Source organism: Triturus cristatus, chromosome 3_2, assembly GCF_964204655.1.
Source record: "Triturus cristatus chromosome 3_2, aTriCri1.1, whole genome shotgun sequence".
NCBI classification, from domain to species: domain Eukaryota; kingdom Metazoa; phylum Chordata; class Amphibia; order Caudata; family Salamandridae; genus Triturus; species Triturus cristatus.
The window spans coordinates 698934466-698954759 of NC_140584.1; the positions used below are offsets into that span (position 1 = coordinate 698934466).

Below are 20294 nucleotides of genomic sequence, written 5' to 3' on the forward strand. Positions count from 1 at the left end.
GCCTATGCAGCCTGGGTATTTGGCTCTCACAGCATTCAATAGCACCGGCTAAGAGTTTCTGAACGACGCTTTGGGCCCAAGCACTTATTCATTTACAAATTAAGCACTGGGCCGAACCATAGTCCTGAGTCCTAATAGATACTTCAAGCTACAGATTCCTTAACTTGTGAATAGCCACAGGTGTCAAAACAAATTTGTCCCCCCTGCTGACTGTGCTCCTTGACCCTTCCCCCAAACATCCTGGGGTCAGCCCTGATTCTGGTGCTGGCATCAAGCCTGATACCCGTTACAGTGCCACAACACCCTCAACCTGAGCATTGATGCCACACCAATGATGCCGGCAGGGGAGCCAATAGTCCTTTTGGACAAGGCAGGAAATCCTCAGTGACCTCCATCGAAATTGGAATCTCCTCACTCCTGATCATATTCAGATTTAAAGAGGCTGCCTTTACACTTACCGACTGACGCTGATGATGATAATTCACAGATTTAGGGCACTTTTTGGACCTTCAAGATGCCAATGGCCTGGATACCTCTCCTGACAGTGGCCTTCATTCTCCTACTCCTGGCTCATCAATAGAAAAATCTGATGATCCTCCTTCACAATGGTCATTTGGAGAGCAGCAGAGGTCCTCGGCATACAACTACCTACTACGGAGGTCAAGACAAACATCCTAACAGAGGTCCTGATCCTGGGCATAACTCATTAGAACTGCCTTTTTAACAATGCCTTAACCGACACACTGCTTTGCACCTGGACTAAGCCAGGATCTTGTACACAAGTTAATAGCCGGATGCCAGGAGACACAGGCCTGCCCCAGGAGACCCAGCCTTCCTCCTACAACACCCCACACCAGGAAGTCTGGTGGCCTGGGCCTCTACCAACTGGCTCAACTACAAAGCATTTCCAACCACCCTACCAGAAAGAGTCTCGAAATGCATGGAGATGGTTTCCAAACGTATTACTCCACCAGCCTCTCCTTGCGCTCTGTGAACTCCAACTCCCTCCTGGGATGCGGTTTGCATTCGTTGTCGGACATTGTGGTGGAAATTTTGCCAGCTCTCCTGGATGATCTTAGAACTAACCTCCAACAAATCCTACATGATGGTCAGGGCTTTGCCAGATATGTCATACGCTTGGGCCTGGAGACTAGCGACTTCTTGGGTGGTTCAGTTGGGACCATTGTGATGTCTGACCACCTGTCCTGCTTTCCCGGAGACGTTACCTGCAGTTTCAGGTATGCCATGAGCACTTTCAGTTCTCAGGGCTCCCCTTCAGCCTTACGAGTGCTGTTGGTAGTCCTCTTTCGGAGGTTGGGAGTATCAGTTAGTGTGTACATTGATGCGTGGTTGCTGAAATTAAATTTGTCTGTCGCCTCAATGAGTCCAAGACATTCAGACCATGATTTTCTATGTTTCAACCCAACACTTGGGTCTCGGTGAGACCAGCTCTGATGCTTCTTGGCCTCCTGCATCCTGCTTGTGAATAATGCCAGGTGGCTCATGTTGGCTGTGCAGTGGGATCTTAAGTCTCAGTAGGTCCAGCATTAAGGGGACCTGATGGATTCCATCCCGGTGTCAAAGAAGTTTGCAAAGACTGGGTACAGGCTCTCAACGACCATACCATGGCCATGTGGTTCTACAGCAAACGGGGCAGAGTAAGGTCGTGGGTCCTGTGCCAAGAGGCCTTGTGCCTATAGAAATGGTTATTATCAGGGCATTTCCCTGGTCGTACAGTACCTGACAGGACCTTTAAACGCCAAGGAGGAGACACTCAGCCAACACTGTCTAGCGGATCATGAATGGTAGCTGCACTCAGAAGTGGAACAATGCATCTTCCACAATTGGGGAGAACCCAGGCTTGATCTTTTTCGCAACCACCAAGAATGTGCAGTGTCCAAACTTTCGAGATTTGGCATTACCAAGGTGGTTCTTGCTGAAAGACTCCTTTCACTTGGATTGAAATTTGTAACTCCTGTACACCTTTCCACCTGTACCTCTTCTGCCCAAAGTTCTGAAGAAGATCAGGAATGACTGGCCCAAGTCATCCTATCGGCTCCTGACTTGGCGAGTGTGGTACCCAGAACTTCTGGCCATGAGCATCTGCCCTTCAATCCGAATGCCCCTTCTGCAGGACCTCTGGTCATAGTAGCAGGGCAGAATCCTGCACCCAAGCGTTCACAACCTACACCTCCCTACTTGGAGATTGAGAGTCGACACTTGACAACTTTTAATCTCCTTTCTGAAGTAGTGAGTGTCTTCTTGGCATCCAGGCGTCCCTCGACTAATACAATCTATGTGGGACGCTGGGAGAAGTTTTTTTTGTCTGGTGTTCCCATCAACACCATTTACTCCTCAATGGTATCCTATCTGGTTCTCGCTTTACTTATGTGCACTACCTTTGAATCCATGCATAGCTGCCATCTCAGATTACTCACCTTAAAGATGGTGTTCCTTGTAGGGATCACATCAGCTCATTGCGTAAGTGAACTACATACATTCTTTCCAGCAAACTTTTACTACCTTTTCCCCTGACAAGCTAGTGTTCAGAACTAAGGCAGCATTTTTCTCAAAGGTTATCACACCTTCCTACATAGGACAGTCCATTGACCTGCCAGCTTTCTTCACCTCATCCATTGAAAGAGGAAGAGAGGCTGATCACTTAAACCCATCAGAGCTCTTAGCTGAGGATGGCCTACTCGCTTATTCTACCAAAGCAAAGGCTGCAAACACTGCGCTGGTGCGATGTGCCAGGCTCTTCTAGTTCATGTTTAAAAAATGCCATGTCAGAAAGCTGCACACTGGCCCAATCTAATTACTAAGGCTCTGAGTCTGACTGCAGGGACAGATCGAAAGAAAATTATTCGGTGACTATGTAAGGGCCTCCATGTTACATTTGGGGTGGCACAAATCTGGCAAGGAGCCGCTCCATGCCATCTACTGACATGCAAAGAAATTGCTGGAGTAGAGTCTGGATCCAGTCTGACACCTGTGAGTATTAAAAAGTTGCGGAATTTTCGGTTAGAAAGGCACTTCACCAGAAAGAGCAATACCTAAGATAAATAACGTCTTCTTCTATCACAATTGTATGGTGGGTGGATTTGTGTGCACTCCCATTTATCGCCATGTCCATCTTGTGAGCCTTGCACCCAGTGACTGGTGTGTCCATTAATGACCTCTAGCAATAGTTCTGTGAATGTTATTCCCTTTAACATATTCTTCAGTGTAAAGGAATTTAAATTTGTTGGGGCTTAGTCCACCTTTTATTTTTCAAATGTTGATTAAAATTAGTAAAAGAGGGAATTCACTGTATGGTTTGCATTATATAAATAATAATTAATATTTATTACTCTGTTACCCTTCTTTCGTTGTATGAAAAGTACAGTTTGTCTATCGTTTCTTCAATCTTGAATTTCTACTTTCTCTTTCTGCAGAGGAAAATTTGCAGTAGTTCGAAAGTGCTTTGAAAAATGTAGTGGGCGGGAATATGCAGCAAAATTTTTAAAGAAGAGAAGAAGAGGTCAAGATTGCAGAGCGGAGATTATCCATGAAATTGCGGTTCTCGAGTTGGCAAAGCCGAGTTCAAGAATTGCTGATCTCTATGAAATTTATGAATCTACTAATGAAATCATCTTAGTACTTGAATAGTAAGTGTGTGTGTTTTAATAAGAAAATATCTAGTTGACTGCAGAATGTACAGGCTCCAAACATAGAAAGATTCCCTCTTGAATTCTCTGTCTTGAACCATGCTCTAGCTGTGCAGGATGGTGTCTGCCCACTGTGATCCACATCTGTTACAGAATATTGAACACTGACACCCACAGCTAAGTAGTTACCTTATTACAACACCCACCCCTGCTTTGCTGGTCAGCCTCCAGGACAAATTCTGGTTCTGGATCTTTCCTCAACTGAAACGTTCAGATCTTTTCGTCCTGAGTTTATAGTTTTGGTCTTTCTGATAGTTTCCTGCGTTTGGTGCCCTTCATTTTCTGTCGAAACTCTCCAAGCAGTGTTTGACTATTTGGCCCGTCAGTGCCCCATGTTTTTTTTTTTTTTTTCCAGAACGGTTTTGTCATTTACATCAGTGGGTGGATTGTATCTATTTTGCGCCATGAGCCCCTACAAAAAAGGGGATTGCGCTGTTATTATTAGCCTTGTTTATAACAGTGATGCACTATACTTTGCTGAAAACGCGCAGCATTTCAGAAGCCAGTAAGCGTATGAAGTAAAAGATAAGTTAAAGCTCCGCCATCCTTCTAGACTGATTGATTGCCCCTGGATAAACCGTGTACATGGAGAGTACTAGTGTGCTGCTCCATAGCGACACATTACCCTCCCGTAAATTGAACAAAAAAGAAAGTAAGTTGAGCCAACATGCAGGGTTCTTGAGAACCAAATGCTCCCTTATTTGAGTTCATGTGCGGTTCTTTTGAACCCACGCATGTGATTGACATTGTGTTTCTTCTACAACCTTACATTGTAATTATGATATGGCTTCGTGGTCCGTGAGAGAAGTCTTCCTCAGGGGCTGGCTTTAGCCTGCGGGTTTGCCATGCAATGTTGTTTGATTTTTTTCCCCAGTTAATCTTGTGTAGATTAGCACACAACGCGGTTTCGTTCTGCCACCTAGTGGTTTCTTTTGTGAATAGTTTATTTTTTCCCTACAGCCCCAAGAAGTGTGCATCAATCATAAATGTATTACGAATCGCCACATGGCACCAACCACAGTTCCACGTGGTTAATTTTTTCGTGAATTAGGGTGAAACCATGACTTCGCACTGGCTAGAAACGCGCCAACAATTCGAGGATTGAAGACAGCGAAATCCTCACTTGCCGGCCTTTCGATCCAATGGCCCTCTCCCATGGGCACTCGTTGAAATAATTTCCGTGGCTGGTGTACACAACGTGTTTTCAGTCAAACATGAGTCAGTTTACAGGTTGGTGATGGGGCTTAAAGGAGCAAAGTGACCGTCTAAGCAGACGTCTGCTCTAAAAGAGGCAGCCATTCAAGACTGAAAAGTTTTCTGTGTTAAGATTTTAAGGAGAATTCCGTAAATAGGCTTCACAAGTTATTTTCACTGTTAAAAATACTTTGATTCTGAACGGAGGCCTTCAAGGAACGTCTTTCATGTCTTCATTCATCCCTAGGAAATTCTTTTTAAATGATGACTAGTATATTCCAGGTGTCATATTAGCACGCATCTGTCAGCGGTCAAATGTGCATTATCCCTGAACCAAACTGGAACATGCTGGCTGCTAAAGCTGAATCAGTCATAGCTAATTTCAAACCTAAAGATGGTGTTTCAAGTTTCAGTTTCTAAATTTAACCTCCGTCTTGGAGTTTGACCGATTTAATCTAGATATTAAAGAAAGCATAGTAATAGGCACTAACTGTGTTTAAAAATCTGCTCCTATTCCAATGGCAAAGCCTTGGACATTAGCAACAACGTATTCTTGAAGGAATGGAAAATATCAGGTGAAGAAGATGAGGCTGTAGATATTTGAAAATGCTTGTTACGAAAAGTATTGTCTCTGTAAGTGTCAGGTGCACCACAAGACTTACCTTTGCTTGTGAAGCAATTCCGCAGAGACGACAAGAGCGCCCGCCCCTGTACCCACCTGAACCCCTTGGACCTAGAACCCAACAGGGATGAGATGGACGCAAGGATAGGAGCCAATAAAGGACGTAGAGCAGTGGTGAGTGGAATGGAGCTTGCAGGACTTCCCGGGGCAACTGGAAAACAAAACAATAACCCGATTGATAAGCAAACCCCACGCTTGTCTATTAAATATCCCTAAAACACACACAAACGTTCTTCTGCCGGGACTCACCAGTGCTTCCGTATCACACGGTCTTCAGCCAAGGAATAGCGCTCTTGCGCGGCTCCTCCAATGGAACAAAATAAGGCGCTCCTGCGCTGACCCCCAAGGAACCAAGAGTAAAGCGCTCCTGCGCTGCCCCCAAAAGAAACAAGATGAAGGCCTCCTGCGCTGACCCCCAAGGAACCAAAAGTAAAGCGCTCCTGCGCTGTCCCCAAAAGAAACAAGATGAAGGCGCTCCTGCGCTGCCCTCACGGAAAACAAAGTACGGCGCTCCTGCGCGAAGCCCAAATGTAGCAGGCGATGTAGCGCTCCAGCGCGGAATACCAATACGAGTAGGAGAGCGCTCTTGCGCGATTAACACCAGAACAACAGTTACCTTCGTAACAGCGGGAACCAGGAACACCCCTACGCAGCTGAAGCCTCAGAAGAATTCGAAGCACGGAGCCGGCGGGAAACGCGGTGTTTAAGCGTTTCCCCCGGAAGTGCTTCTGTGACCCGCAGTTGGCAGCAGAAGACTAGACCGGGACTCAGCTTCCACCTGGAAGTGAGAATCCCGGCAGTATTGTGTGTGCTTAGCGGGATGTCGGGAAACGGCAAATGCCGTGAACCCGACAGAACCCCCTCCCAAAAGAAGCCCCCCACCGAAACCCCCCGAACCTCAGAAGGGGCAAGCAGGGCGAGGGCTCAGGGGGTGACTGAGAGGAAAAGCATGGACCAGAACGGGAGCATGGCGCACATGGGACAAGGGCTCCCAAGACCGCTCGTCCGGACCATAACCTTTCCAGTCCACCAGGTAGAAAAGCTTGCCCCGCACACGTCGAGACCCCAAAATGGCCCTGACCTCATATTCAACATGGTCCTACACCACCACCGGAGAAGGAGGAGAGGGAATAGGGTTAGCAGAGCGGACCGCCCGCAGAAGGGAAACATGGAATACTGGATGGATCCGCATGTGAGAAGGGAGCGAGAGCCTCATGGCCACAGGGTTAACCACCTTTTCGATGGCAAAAGGACCCACAAAACGGGGCAATAGTTTCTTGGGACCATGCACATTGAGGTGCCGAATAGAAAGCCACAACCTGTCACCCACGCTGTATTCGGGCTCCTTCTGTCTGAGCGTCCGCATGCGCCTTGTAGGTGTCCTTCGCTTTGGCCAATTCAAAACGCGCCTGTTGCCAGAGTCTATGTAGGGATTCATGATAGGCACGCACTGTAGGTAACTGGCTGTCCCGGGGAACTTCCCAAGCAGAGGTGCGAGGGTGACGGCCGTGGAGACAAAAGAAGGGGGACATGCCAATGGCCGAATGCTTGCTGTTGTTGTACGCGTATTCTGCCAACCATAGCACCGCAGACCGTTCCTTCTCCACCATCAGCAGCAGACATCGGAGATACTGTTCCATGGTGTGGTTTGTTCTTTCGGCCTGACCGTCGGTCTGGGGATGGTAGGCTGAGGATAAACGCACCTCCATTTCGAGGATCCTGCATACTTCTGTCCAGAAACGGGATACAAATTGTGAACCTCGGTCCGTTATGACCATCGATGAAATGCCATGGAGGCGAACCACCTCGTGCACGAAGACTAAGGCCAGGTCCTTAGCTGTGGGTACTTTCAACAAGGGTACGAAGTGCGCCATCTTGGATAGGTGGTCAACTATGGTGAGAACTGCGTTGTGTCCGGTCTTGGTGATGGGGAGATCAACCACGAAATCCATGGAGATGGTGTGCCAAGGAAAAGGCGGCACTGGAATGGAACGCAGCAGACCAACAGAAGGCTCAGAGCTGTTCTTACCTAACAGACATACTGTACAGTTCGTCACACGCGTTCTTGTGTCGGACACCAGTGTTGGCCACCAAAACTGTCTTTATACGAGTTCGAGTGTCTTGTGATAGCTGGGATGACCGGAGAGGACATGATCATGGCACATACGGACTGCTCTTTGTTGGCTGGTTGCCCCAGGTAAGTACAACCGTTCTCCCTTAAACAGCAATCCGTCCACCCAATTCGCCCCTTCGTGTTCTTTCGCCAGGGCTACCGGATCCGACTGCTTCATGTCCTGTTTCACCTGAGTTAGGAAGTCTGAAGATGTTATAACGCCCTGGAAGTGTTTCTCCGATATTATGGAACTGTCGTGCCGTGAGGGCACGGACTGAACGTAGGAACTGGAGGTTCCGGTGGTCAGTGTAGATGGTCACTGTGTGTTTGGCGTCTTTCAGGAAATGGCGCCATTCCTCGAATGCCGTTTGGCTAACAGCTCCCGGTCAGACACAGTGTAGTTGCGTTCCGCTGGTTGTAGTTTTTTGGAATAAAAAGCCACCGGATGCAGTTGTCCTGTGTCGGGGCTTCGTTGGGATAACACGCCCCCTATAGCAACTTTAGAGGCGTCCGCTTCCACTATGAAAGGCTGCTCGGTGTCAGGATGCACCAGCACGGGGGCAATGGTGAAACGTCTCTTTAGTTCTTGGAAGGCACTCTCAGCATTCTGATCCCACCCAAATGGTACACCTTTTCGTAACAAGTGTGTTATGGGAGCCACCAGTGCGGAGAAGCTTGTGATGAATCTGCGGTAGTAGTTGGCAAAGCCTAGGAACCGCTGGACCCCCTTTACGGATTCCGGAGAAGGCCAAGACAAGATGGCTTCTACCTTTTTGTTGTTCATTTGGATGCCTGCCGGAGTAATGATGTGCCCCAAGAACTCCACAGAGGTGACGTGGAAAACACTCTTCTCCAGCTTGATGTATAAACGATGTTTTCCTAGCTGTTGGAGGACAGAACGTACGTGCTGCACGTGTTCTGTGATGTTTTGAGAATAAATCAGAATATCGTCAATATAGACAATACAGAAGACGTCTATGAAGTCCCTCAACACCTCGTCGATGAAGTACTGGAAGGCTGCGGGGGCATTGCAGAGTCCGAAAGGCATAACCTGGTATTCGAACAGACCGAACTTCGTCCGGAAGGCGGTCTTACATTCGTCCCCCTTTCGGACTCTGACTAGATGGTAAGCACCCCGCAGGTCGAGTTTGGTGTACACTGAGGCGTTTTTTTACTTGATCCAGGAGGTTGGAGATCAACGGCAGAGGGTACCGTTTTTTAACTGTGATGGCGTTCATCACCCGAAAGTCTATGCAGGTCCTCAGATCACCTTCCTTCTTCGACACGAAGAAAAGAGGAGAGGAAACCGGAGACCTGGAATGGCGAATAAAACAGTTGTCCAGATACTCGTCCAAATAGGACCGAAGATGGATGTTCTCCTTCTCTGTGAGAGAATAAATTCTGCTGCATGGCAACGTGGAGCCGGGGATCAAATCGATGCGGCAGTCAAACGACCGGTGTGGTGGCAGTGTATTGGCTCCCTTCTTATCGAATACCTCCGCCAGGTCCTGATATTCCTCTGGTATGACCGTATGGGAAACCATCCTCATGCCATCTACTGGTTGAGACCTCGCCTGGACGGAGCGAACCCCCAGAAGATTGTCCCTCGTATAACAGGTTTCACAGCAGTATTCTGAATCTAGGTATATTATTCTGGTCACCCAATCGATTCGGGGATTGTGCTTCACCAACCATGGCAACCCCAATATAACCTTGAATTGTGGAGCGTCGATGACGTCAAAACTGATTAGACTCAGCATGGTGGTTGGCAAAAAACATAGTCATGTTCTCGGTTTGATGCCTGATGGGGCCAGAAGTCAAGTCCGTTCCATCAACAGCCTTGACCGTTTCGGGTTGTTCTTTTGCCACTGTTTTTATGCTCAAGGCACTTGAAAAACTGGTGTCAATGAAGCTGCCTGTCGCACCGGAATCCAACATGGCGGTTACCAACCAGGTTCTGCCCGCCTGATTCTGTAAGGATACTTCAATGCCTATATGATGACTGCCGTCGAATACTGCAGGGATCGCTGAGGTGTGATACGAAGAACCCAGAGGACGGATCCCTTTGTCTACTGGGTTGCCTCGTTTCCCATCTGATCGCCTTTTGTGATGGGCAACGCAAACGGCCGTCTGCCCCTTGGTTTAGAGGGTTTCACCAGACATTCCCGGACGAAGTGTCCGCTTTTCCCACAATACAGACATTGGTTCTGCTTCCTCCTTTTTTCTCGCTCGTGACTGGTCAACGGCCCTCTGATGCTCCCGATCTGCATGGGTTCTGAAACCTCGACCTGGGGAGAGGATTCATCCTTGGCTTTTTCAGCGCTCTTGTCTCCGAAGGACAAGAAACGGCTGTCGCTGCTCTTCCCCTTCTCGGTCTTTCTTTCCTGTAGTCGGAAGTTCATCTTCACCACCAAGTCGATGAAAGGACCTATTTCCTCAGGTGGGTTGGCTAACTGTGAGATGAGATCCTTCAGGTCATCACGCAATCCTCGATAGAAAACGGACACCTTCTTATCCTCCGGCCAATTGGCCTCGATAACCAGCCGGCTGAAACGGGTGATGTAATGCAGGAGGTCTTGACTGCCCTGTTTTAAGTTAAGCAACTCGTTGTCAGCGTCCTGCACAAAGGTGTGACGAGCGAACATACGCCGCATGGCTTCCTTAAATGTCGGCAAGTGGTGGAGCATGGGATCGTCGTTTTCCACAAAGGAAATGGACCACTGAGCGGCGTCGCCTCCCATGTATGATAAAATGTAGGCGATCTTGGATGCATCATCGGGAAAGGCCGCGTTTCTGGCCATGAAATGCAGGTGACATTGATGGATGAATATCCCATACTTAGTACTGTCGCCGTAGAAACGTTCAGGCGGTGCCAGTTGTACAGGATGGGGTGTGACGACTTGTATGGCGGAGCTCTGATTTGTAGTAGTGGAGGGCCCCCTAAAGGTGAAAGTAGGCGGTCGCAACAACCCTTCTTGGATGACTCTGGGGCTAGGGGTAGTTCCCCAAGGGCCGGCAACCCCGGATGCCATGTGGATCTGTAAGGAGGAGACATCATGGCGCAGACTAAGGTTCTCGGCTTGCATGGCAGCCAGCATGACTGCTATGTCCTGCAAGGTGACCTCCGGGTCGCCCATGTCGTCTGGGTGGAATAGTAAACGTGGGCTTCGAATTCTGTCAGGTGTCCCACAAGACTTGCCTTTGCTTGTGAAGCAATTCCGCAGAGACGACAAGAGCGCCCGCCCCTGTACCCACCTGACCCCCTTGGACCTAGAACCCAACAGGGATGAGATGGACACAAGGATAGGAGCCAATAAAGGACGTAGAGCAGTGGTGAGTGGAATGGAGCTTGCAGGACTTCCCGGGGCAACTGGAAAACAAAACAATAACCCGATTGGTAAGCAAACCCCACGCTTGTCTATTAAATATCCCTAAAACACACACAAACGTTCTTCTGCCGGGACTCACCAGTGCTTCTGTATCACACGGTCTTCAGCCAAGGAATAGCGCTCCTGCGCGGCTCCCCCAATGGAACAAAATAAGGCGCTCCTGCGCTGACCCCCAAGGAACCAAGAGTAAAGCGCTCCTGCGCTGCCCCCAAAAGAAACAAGATGAAGGCGCTCCTGCGCTGACCCCCAAGGAACCAAAAGTAAAGCGCTCCTGCACTGCCCCCAAAAGAAACCAGATGAAGGCGCTCCTGCGCTGACCCCCAAGGAACCAAAAGTAAAGCGCTCCTGCGCTGTCCCCAAAAGAAACAAGATGAAGGCGCTCCTGCGCTGTCCTCACGGAAAACAAAGTACGGCGCTCCTGCGCGAAGCCCAAATGTAGCAGGCGATGTAGCGCTCCAGCGCGGAATACCAATCCGAGTAGGAGAGCGCTCCTGCGCGATTAACACCAGAACAACAGTTACCTTCGTAACGGCGGGAACCAGGAACACTCCTACGCAGCTGAAGCCTCAGAAGAATTCGAAGCACGGAGCCGGCGGGAAACGCGGTGTTTAAGCGTTTCCCCCAGAAGTGCTTCTGTGACCCGCAGTTGGCAGCAGAAGACTAGACCGGGACTCAGCTTCCACCCGGAAGTGAGAATCCCGGCAGTATTGTGTGTGCTTAGCGGGATGTCTGGAAACGGCAAACGCCGTGAACCCGACAGTAAGACCCAATGTGTGGAGCCTGGAAAAAAGCTGTGGTGTGTACAGAATTAAAGAGGTCCATCTTTTATCACAAGAAGTGTGTAGCTGTAGTTGTGTTCAGTGAGTGCAGTGTATGGCTAACAAAACTATTTTACTGTCCAAAGTAGAAATAGCATAATTAATACAATTGTTTTTCTGTGCTTCCATGCCAGAAATAAATCCTTGTTGAGTAACAATTTAAATTGTGTCGGCTAAATGTGTAAAGTGTCTTTTATTAGAAACATCTATTTTCTAAAGCTTTGGGAACTATTTAGTAGCAATATATAATGCATGTTAAAATTTCCTAAAGCTACATTATGCCACTGAATATGCAACATGATTTACCTTTAATCACGTTTGTGGTACCATTTCTCTTTATTTGCTACTTAAGTTGTTCAGCTCTGACTTATTTTGTTCCTCGATTGGCTCCAAATTCCAGAGCCAAAATATTTACCAAAATCTGTACCAAGTGTGTTTATAAGAAAAAAAGTAAAGGTTTTATTAATTATTTTGGAAGTCATGGATCGTACGTGGTGATAAGGACATTCGGGTAACAAAAAATTGTCCATTCCACAAAAACATGCCGTTTATATGATGCATATCCTGGTTAATAAATCAAAACTGTCAGTAAACAAGAATTAATAACGGCACCTCGTCTCAGCTTAATATGCCATGTTAATAACTTCCCAAAAATCTAGCCCAGCTATGCACACCCTCCTGGGTTCTCCTAGATCGCGAACACCAGCCTAAGTACCAATATGGTCTAAATGTGTTTACTAGTAAAGTATGAGAAATCATCTCGAAGTTAATTTTATTAAATCAATTTTGGAAGGGTGCAAATCAGTGCGACTTCATTGTGAATCTAAAAAGGTCTAGTTCAAATCCCAAGAAAGCAGTTGGTGGGATAGGGTCATGGCATTTTCTCTTAATCCAATATCTTAGCGTAAGACTCATAAGGATGTTGATGAGATTGCTGGTGATTTGCCTTTCATGTGTCCTATATGCATTTGGCACATGACTCTGTTTCAGGGATTGCTCAGCATTAAGTGGGCACCCACTCTGGTGGGGCAGGTTGAGATTTATTGTTTGCAGAAGCCACTGTTTAGAGGACTCTGCAGGAGTGCATTCTAAAGAACCTTTACCAAAAAATTAAAGAATTATGCATTCCTTTATTAAGGTTGGAAGGTTTGCATGATGAATATTGTTAGAAATTGGGATGTTGGTTGACTGGGGTATGACCCTGTTCAAGTAGCGACCACAGTCCTAGTCGGGGTAAGAGGCAGGCAAACCCTAAATTAACCTATGCTCACCCTCTGGTAGCTTGGCACAGAGAAGTCAGGCTTAACTTAGAGGCAATGTGTAGAGTATTTGAGCAACATTTCAAACAGTAACACAGTGAAAATACAGCGCAAAACGATCCCACACCAGGCTAGAAAAATAAAGCAGAATTTAATACATAAAACAAGACCAAAACGACAAAATTCAATTAGTACTGGACATATCGAATTTCTAAGTTTTCAGGTAATACAGTGCCTAGAAGCAAAAGGCGCTATTGGGTATATCTGGTTGTGCCGGACCAGGACAGTCTCACAAGGCCGAATGCTATGGAGCGCTGGCCGGCTACAGGGACCCAGTTAGGCCCGCTGAGCAAAGTACCTTGAATCCTGGTTGCTGAGCATTGCGTGGATCCGAGCCAAAAGATGCGTCAAAGCAGCAGAGACAATGTGTCAGTTCTGAGATACGATAAGGCTGCGGTGTAATAGCCCGATGCGTTGAAGGTGAGGATCCTGTTGACTGAGCTTGCAATGTAGAAGTCCGGTGTCGACGATGCGAGGCACAGCTGAGGCGATGCATAGGTTCTGATAAGCGGTGAAGCTGCGATGCCGAGTTTCTGCTGTCAATGAGGGATGCGAGGAGCTTGTGTTGGGAAAAGTGTTCCACAGTGGCAATTCAGAAGACAATGCATTGGTCCCAGATGCAGAAGGCTGTTGGAAAGCGAGCCTTCGCGACTGGTTCAATCCACGCAACCGCAGCGATGCGTCTGCTCAGGGATGCGTTTTTGAGCTGAGAAGAAGCGTTGGCTCTGATGGCAAGCACCTTAAGCCCACTTCCAAGGGGTCCAAGACTGGGATGGCACATCTTGGTAGGGTATATTTACAGATGGCAGAGTCCAGGTGCAGGGGTTTGTGTTCCTGAGACTTCAGATCAGGAGGCTAGCCAGCTAGCCCTTTGAGTCACTCTGGGGTCAAGTGATGCAGGTCCAGTCCTTTTCACCCGGTCTCGCTGAGACAGCGCAAGCTGTCTCTTTGAGACATTTTGTAAGTGGGTTTTAAAAAGTGCTACCCACATGATATGGCAGGCCTAAAGCTTGAGTGCATGATGGCGTGCACGTGCACAGCTGCTGCTCGCACTCCCTCCTCCCTTCTCCCCCTCCCTTTTCGTCAGCTTTAATCAGGCTTCTCTGATGCTGGCATTCCCCCCTCCCTTCTCGCCCAGCCCTTCTTGTCACCTCGGCTTGTTTATGATGGGGTCTCCGTTGTGTCCTTGCATTTGCTTCAGCCTGAAAGTCTGTCTGCTGTGTCGCTTTGCTTTTTTAAGTAGACTGAGTTGTGTGCTACGTTATTCCTCATAATAAACTGTTCTATGCAGCGCCACGCCGATGCAAGGTTACATTAATGCTATCTTAGATCCACTGTGGATGCCCTCATTAGAGATGCTGGGATGCGTGTAAACCTGTTAGATGCACGGTGAACGGGTTCCTGCACATTTAAGACTTTAGACTTCGAGTTAGAGGTCTGGGGGGATGATGGGTGTTTAACTGAAATAGTTACAGTTTGAGCCACATGCTGTAAAGAAGGGCACACCATGCACCGCCCACAAGACGTATGAAAAAAGACTCTTCTTCAATTATTACAAAGGGCTGTAGTGCAGGCAATAGCCATATGTTTGTTGGCCTCCATTAGGCATGTTCAGGAAAAGAGATTTACAGGAAACGCCGTGTCTTCTTTCTGCTTTGCTGGGTGAACACAACACCGAGGTTTTTTAGTAGGACACTGCCAAAAAACATCTTTAAATTTTTTTAAATAAGGATTTGCTTTTCAATTGATATTTACATATATTTCGTTAGAATATGGCATTTTAAAGTGAATTTAATGGAGCCTCCCCCTAATAGTTTTTAAATGTTTTCATAAAGTCCTATATGTTCAATGAGTCTAATATAATACTGGGCTTTACAATAGCAAGCATCACAACCTGAATTACGTATTAGCGCTTAAATTACTAATACCGATCGGACTGAAATGCTAATTGTGCCATTCCAGAACAAACCAGTTAACTGCATCTTACACATTTCCTCTTAGGCTGGAGCTGAACTCAACGACCTAACCCACTGTTCAAATCTTTTCTTTATTTCTGTGTATGCCCCATACAGGCGTGGCTTGTGGTTAATGCAATGAGGAAGTTTCGTTACATCACTAGGTGGGTAATCTGATCACGTGTTTAACATAACCCCGCTACATTTTGAATGGATGAGTGAATCAACTAACGAACACCAACAAATAAATAAATAGGTTCATGAAAGAATGACACAGGTTAAACGAATCACACCGTGTGCTTCGTGCACCCAGGTCCGACCTCGGGCGCTTTGGTGATCATGGTTAGAGCAGCGGAGGGACCGATTTAGAATTTGGGCACATTAGTGAAAGATGCTTTTTCAGGAATTCTTTTGAATGGCGTTAAAGGCCGCTTTTCAGAAAAAATATTCAGTTGGATCGAAGTACACAATTAGAAATTGTTCAACTCTGCCTTGTACAAAGGTTTATTGATGTATTTTTGCGTGCTCTTTCATGTGCACCATGCGCAAAATTAAAACAGTCTTAGAAATACAAGAGATATTTTATTTTGTGGCGCAGAGGCACTGTGAACTTACAGCGTCATCAGTGCTGCCGACAAACAACATATTTACAGGTTTGTTATGTCAAACATGTGCTCATAAGCATATCTCCCTGTCTAATTTTTTTTGTGTGTGTGTTTATGTATTATGGTCTCTTTTCAGGTATCTGTGTTTGACCTCCATAGGTGTGTGTGTGTTCGTGTTTTTGTTTAGGCTGTGATATGCGACTCTAAGTGTGTTTGAGGTTGTGGTGAGTTTATGTAATTTTGCCTCTCCTGGCACATAATTTATTTAGCCGTGCCGTATAATTCCAGTGGCCCTGGTCTTAGCCTATGTATGTTATTGTGTGAATATGGAAGTATACTTCAATGTGTCTATTGTAGTGTCTATCTGTGTATTCTGGGCAAATAACTTAATCTCCCCTTGCCTACCAAAAATAAATGTGCATGTGTGCAATGTAACTGGTGCGCACGTAAAGCACTCAAATACCTTTGGGTCAGAGTTAGTGCTATATAAAAATGCAAAAAAAAGAGGCAATTTACAAGCACAAAACCAATTTCGAAAGGGTTTTGCAATTGTGAACATACCCATTTGCGCTTCTGAGGTTTCACTTATATATACATGCCAGGAGATTTGACAATGAGCTGAATACCACCCCCCCCACCTGCCCCCACCGGGAGTACCATGGAAGACAAAAAATACGTTTTCCCACCATATTAGAAAGGTTACTGGTCTTACTTCTAATATTCGAAAAAATAATACTTTTAATTCCACTTCTTCTCAATAAGCATTGCAAGAATAAGAAAACTAGAAGACCTTTTTTATGTTAATTCTTTTTTTAATAGGGTCGTTCAGTTCTATATAATGTCTTATTGGTTGCATATAAGGTAACAAAAATACTTAACACTTTTTTTATTATAACTTTTCAACAAGCTGCACAGTAGCCATGCTGCTTTACGTCATAACTTAAATACATTGCCAAAGCCAATAGCTCTGGCTAAGCACTTACAAGGTCCCAAAGGCGAGACCTATTGGCTATGCCAATGCTTGTTCTTTAAAGACATTGGTTTGATTGTTTAGACTGGTGCTGCATTCGTGCTCTGTGGCCCACTGCCCATTTTTGTGTTTTACTGTTTTTTAGGTTGTGGGGTTGGAAAGTGGGAGGCATGGGCATGTACAACCATGTTCGCTGGTTGGAATGGTTTGGGGGTGGGAGAGTTTTGAATGGTTTGTGTTCTTTGAAACTCTCCCTGAACATCTGTTCCCTCCACCAACTCATCCCAGCACAAAATTGCACACATCACACAGGGCGATAAACCTGCTTACATCATACGCATACCCTGGCCTTACTTGGCCATCACATAGCACTATGCATTACTCCCCCCTCCCCCCCAGGCAGCACGATGACCACGACTAGATGCCTAACGTGGAACGTTCGCGGACTCAATGACCAGCAGAAGGCCAGATTGGTACACGCGTACCTCAAACAACACCGTATAGACACCTGCTTTATTCAAGAGCTCCGCCTCTCCCAGTAGGCAGCCTCCCGCCTGCGTGTGTGATGGTGTGCGGAAACTAAGCTCGGGGCACTCCTATGCTTCTGAACAAGCTTGACGCTCCACTATTTGCGATGTGGATGGGAGATACCTCCTACTCGCAGGCACAGTTCATAGACTGAATGTCCTTCTTGCCTTGATTTTTTTCTTTCCTTTTTTTTTTTTTTTTTTTATAAAACCGTTTTTATTGCAGAACAGTATTATCAGCAGCGTGCATTCTTACTTTTCCTGCATCGCTTTTACCAGCTCCCTTTTTCTGTTGGTCATTAAGACAGTCGTACACAGCTCATGAGCCCACATCCCGGAAGCGGTGCAGCGACATTCAGGGTACCATAATACTGAACTATATTGTGAACTGTACTTTTGCCGCTAACATGGTAGGGCGTCTGCGTTCCGCTTTAGAGTTTTCCTCCCCCCCCGTCCCCCACTTCAACACTACCCCTCCCCCATCCCTATCCCCCTCCCTCCCTGCCACCCGTGCCCCCGCCCGTGACTGCGACTGGCCCCGGCCTTAGTATTTAGTCTGGGGTACATTTCAGAAGTACTTAACCATTCACTGTGTTTGTGTGGGTGGAATGCTCCGGGGGGACCCCCTCGGGCTCAGATGGCGTCTCGTCCTCCTCCATCACGTTATTGCGCAGGGCCTGCACCAACCCCTCCCATGCAGTGGCCGCCGCTAGCGCCCTGTCATCGGCCCCGCGAGTCACTAGTTGGTATCTAAGCGTGCTTTCACTCGCCGCCCATTTCTGTAGCTCCTTGGCCCACCTCTCGTGTGTGGGACCCGCCTTCGACTTCCAGAGTCTCGTCACCTTCCTTTTGGCCAGCAGGAGGCCCATGTCGATAAATTTACTGGTATTCTTGTTTTTGGGTGTGTGAGGAAACCAGTGTAGGACACAAACCGCCTTGGTGTATTGCAAGTCCCTGTCCGTCACCTCAGCCAGTGTGTCGCCTACCGCCCTCCAGTATTCTCGCAGGTGAGGGCAGTCCCACAACATATGCCCGAGCTCCGCTCCCACCGTTCCACACCTAGGGCACGCCGCATCTGCCACCCCGAAATACTTCCCAAGTTTACTCGGTGTAAGGTAGGCCTTGTGGAGGATATAAAAATGTATCGGCTGAAAGCGCGCGTTCCTGGTGCTTTTCCTAGCCCTCCGCACTAGTCCCGCCCACGTAGTGTCAGGGATCTCAGTTTGTATTTCCAGCTCCCATTTTGCCTTTAGCGCCGCCAGCGGCCGCAGGGTTTCGCGCAACATCCTGGAGTACAAACACGTCACCGCCTTATAATTGCCAGCAGACATCATGGTGTACTGGCAGGCTGCGGATGTAGCGGGTTCCAAGAGCCCCTCTCCCCAATGCGCCTGCATCGCCCTCGTCACCGCCGCATGCATCAGGTAGTCTCCTCTCGGGAGATCGTATCGCTCCTGCAGCGTTTGGTAAGGGATCAGCGCTCCCTCTAAGTCACCCAACATTTGGAGGCCCGCCTCCTCCCAAACCTGCAATCCCGACCAGTCTCCGCCGTGCGGAAGCGCCGTTACCATTCCCAGCGGGATCTCCGGCGCATACGGTCGCCGCACCCCAGCCTGACGCTGCGACCGATTCCAGCATTGCCGGAACGTCTGCTCTTCCAGGGATAAGTCTCTGATAACCAGCCTCTGCTGTAGCGTGATATACGCCAGTACATGTCTGGGGGTGCCCCCCTCCCTGTCCTGCTCCGTCCCCCGGTACACCCGTGCCACTTCTTGCGTAAAGATCTGCAACTGCGCTGTAAGATAATAAAGCTCAAAGTCAGGCACCGCCAGGCCCCCCTCGTCTTTTGGCCGGGTCAGAGTCGCCATCGCAACTCTGCGCCGTCCCGTGCTCCATAAGAAAGAGACTAATAATGATCGCAGCTGACGAAAAACAGAGCCCGGTATCCACACTGGTAGCGTGCGGAAATAATACAGAAGGCGCGGCAATGCAATCGTTTTCAGCAGCGAGATACGCCCGTTACCGAGAGCGGGAGTGTGGACCAGAAGGACATGCTGCCCTTCAGTGCTCGGATACAGCGCCCCACGTTGCCTTCCAGCATATCCGCGGCAGTGTGGTATATATGTACTCCGAGGTATTTAAGGCAATCAGGTTCCCAATGAAGCAATGGCCGGACCGCCGGCAGCGGCTCGCCTTGTCGCAACGGGAATAAACAGGTCTTGGCCCAGTTCACCCGCAGTCCAGATAGCCTGCCAAATTGCGCAAGAAGCCGCTCCGCTCCGTCCAGTGCCTCCGCTGCATTCTCCAAGAACAGGAGCAAATCGTCCGCGTATAATGAGATGAGTTGCGGGGCCCCTCTATAGTTCAACCCCCTGTAGTAACAGCCTGTTCTGGCCTCCGCCGCGAGGGGCTCCACTGCTAGTGCAAATAGAAGTGGGGAAAGCGAGCATCCCTGCCTGGTGCCCCGACCCACGCAGTACTGGCGCGATACCAGGGTTCCCACCCGCACCCTCTCCACCGCCGAGGCGTATAGGACCTTCGTCCAACCGATGTATCCCTCCCCGAGGCCGAAACGCCGCATGGCTTTGTATAGGTAACCCCACTCCAGGCTATCAAAAGCCTTCTCTATATCTACGGATAAGACGAGTGGCGTTCGTGCGTTCTCCTGCGGGTCCCCCATCAGACGGACAAGGCGTCGGATGTTAGCAGTGGTGCTCCTCGCGGGGATGAACCCCGACTGGTCCCTGTGAACCAGTCTCGGCATGTGCCTCAGCAACCTGGTCGCCAGAATGGTGCTCAGTATTTTATAGTCCGTCGTCCGCATCGACAGCGGCCTATAAGAAGCGTGGTCCTTTCCTTCCCTTCCCGGCTTCAGTAGTGGGATCATCAGGGCCTCACACATAGTGGGGCAGCCTACCCCTCTTCTTGGCCTCCTTATACACCTCCTGAAGCCGCGGGGCCAGTTGGTCCAAGTATCTACCATAAAATTCTATCGGCAGGCCGTCTAGGCCCGGG

The 20294-nt window shown here is 48.3% G+C and overlaps 1 protein-coding gene across 1 annotated transcript in view; it reads left to right on the forward strand.

Annotated features, from left to right (window-relative positions):
• The window catches only part of STK17B (serine/threonine kinase 17b), a 132013-nt gene that overhangs the window by 21178 nt on the left and 90541 nt on the right, over positions 1 to 20294 (forward strand). The window contains exon 3 of the mRNA XM_085648763.1: positions 3435 to 3647. Within this exon, the coding sequence (XP_085504889.1) occupies positions 3435 to 3647 (213 nt within the window). The remainder of the gene's footprint in view (positions 1 to 3434; positions 3648 to 20294) is intronic.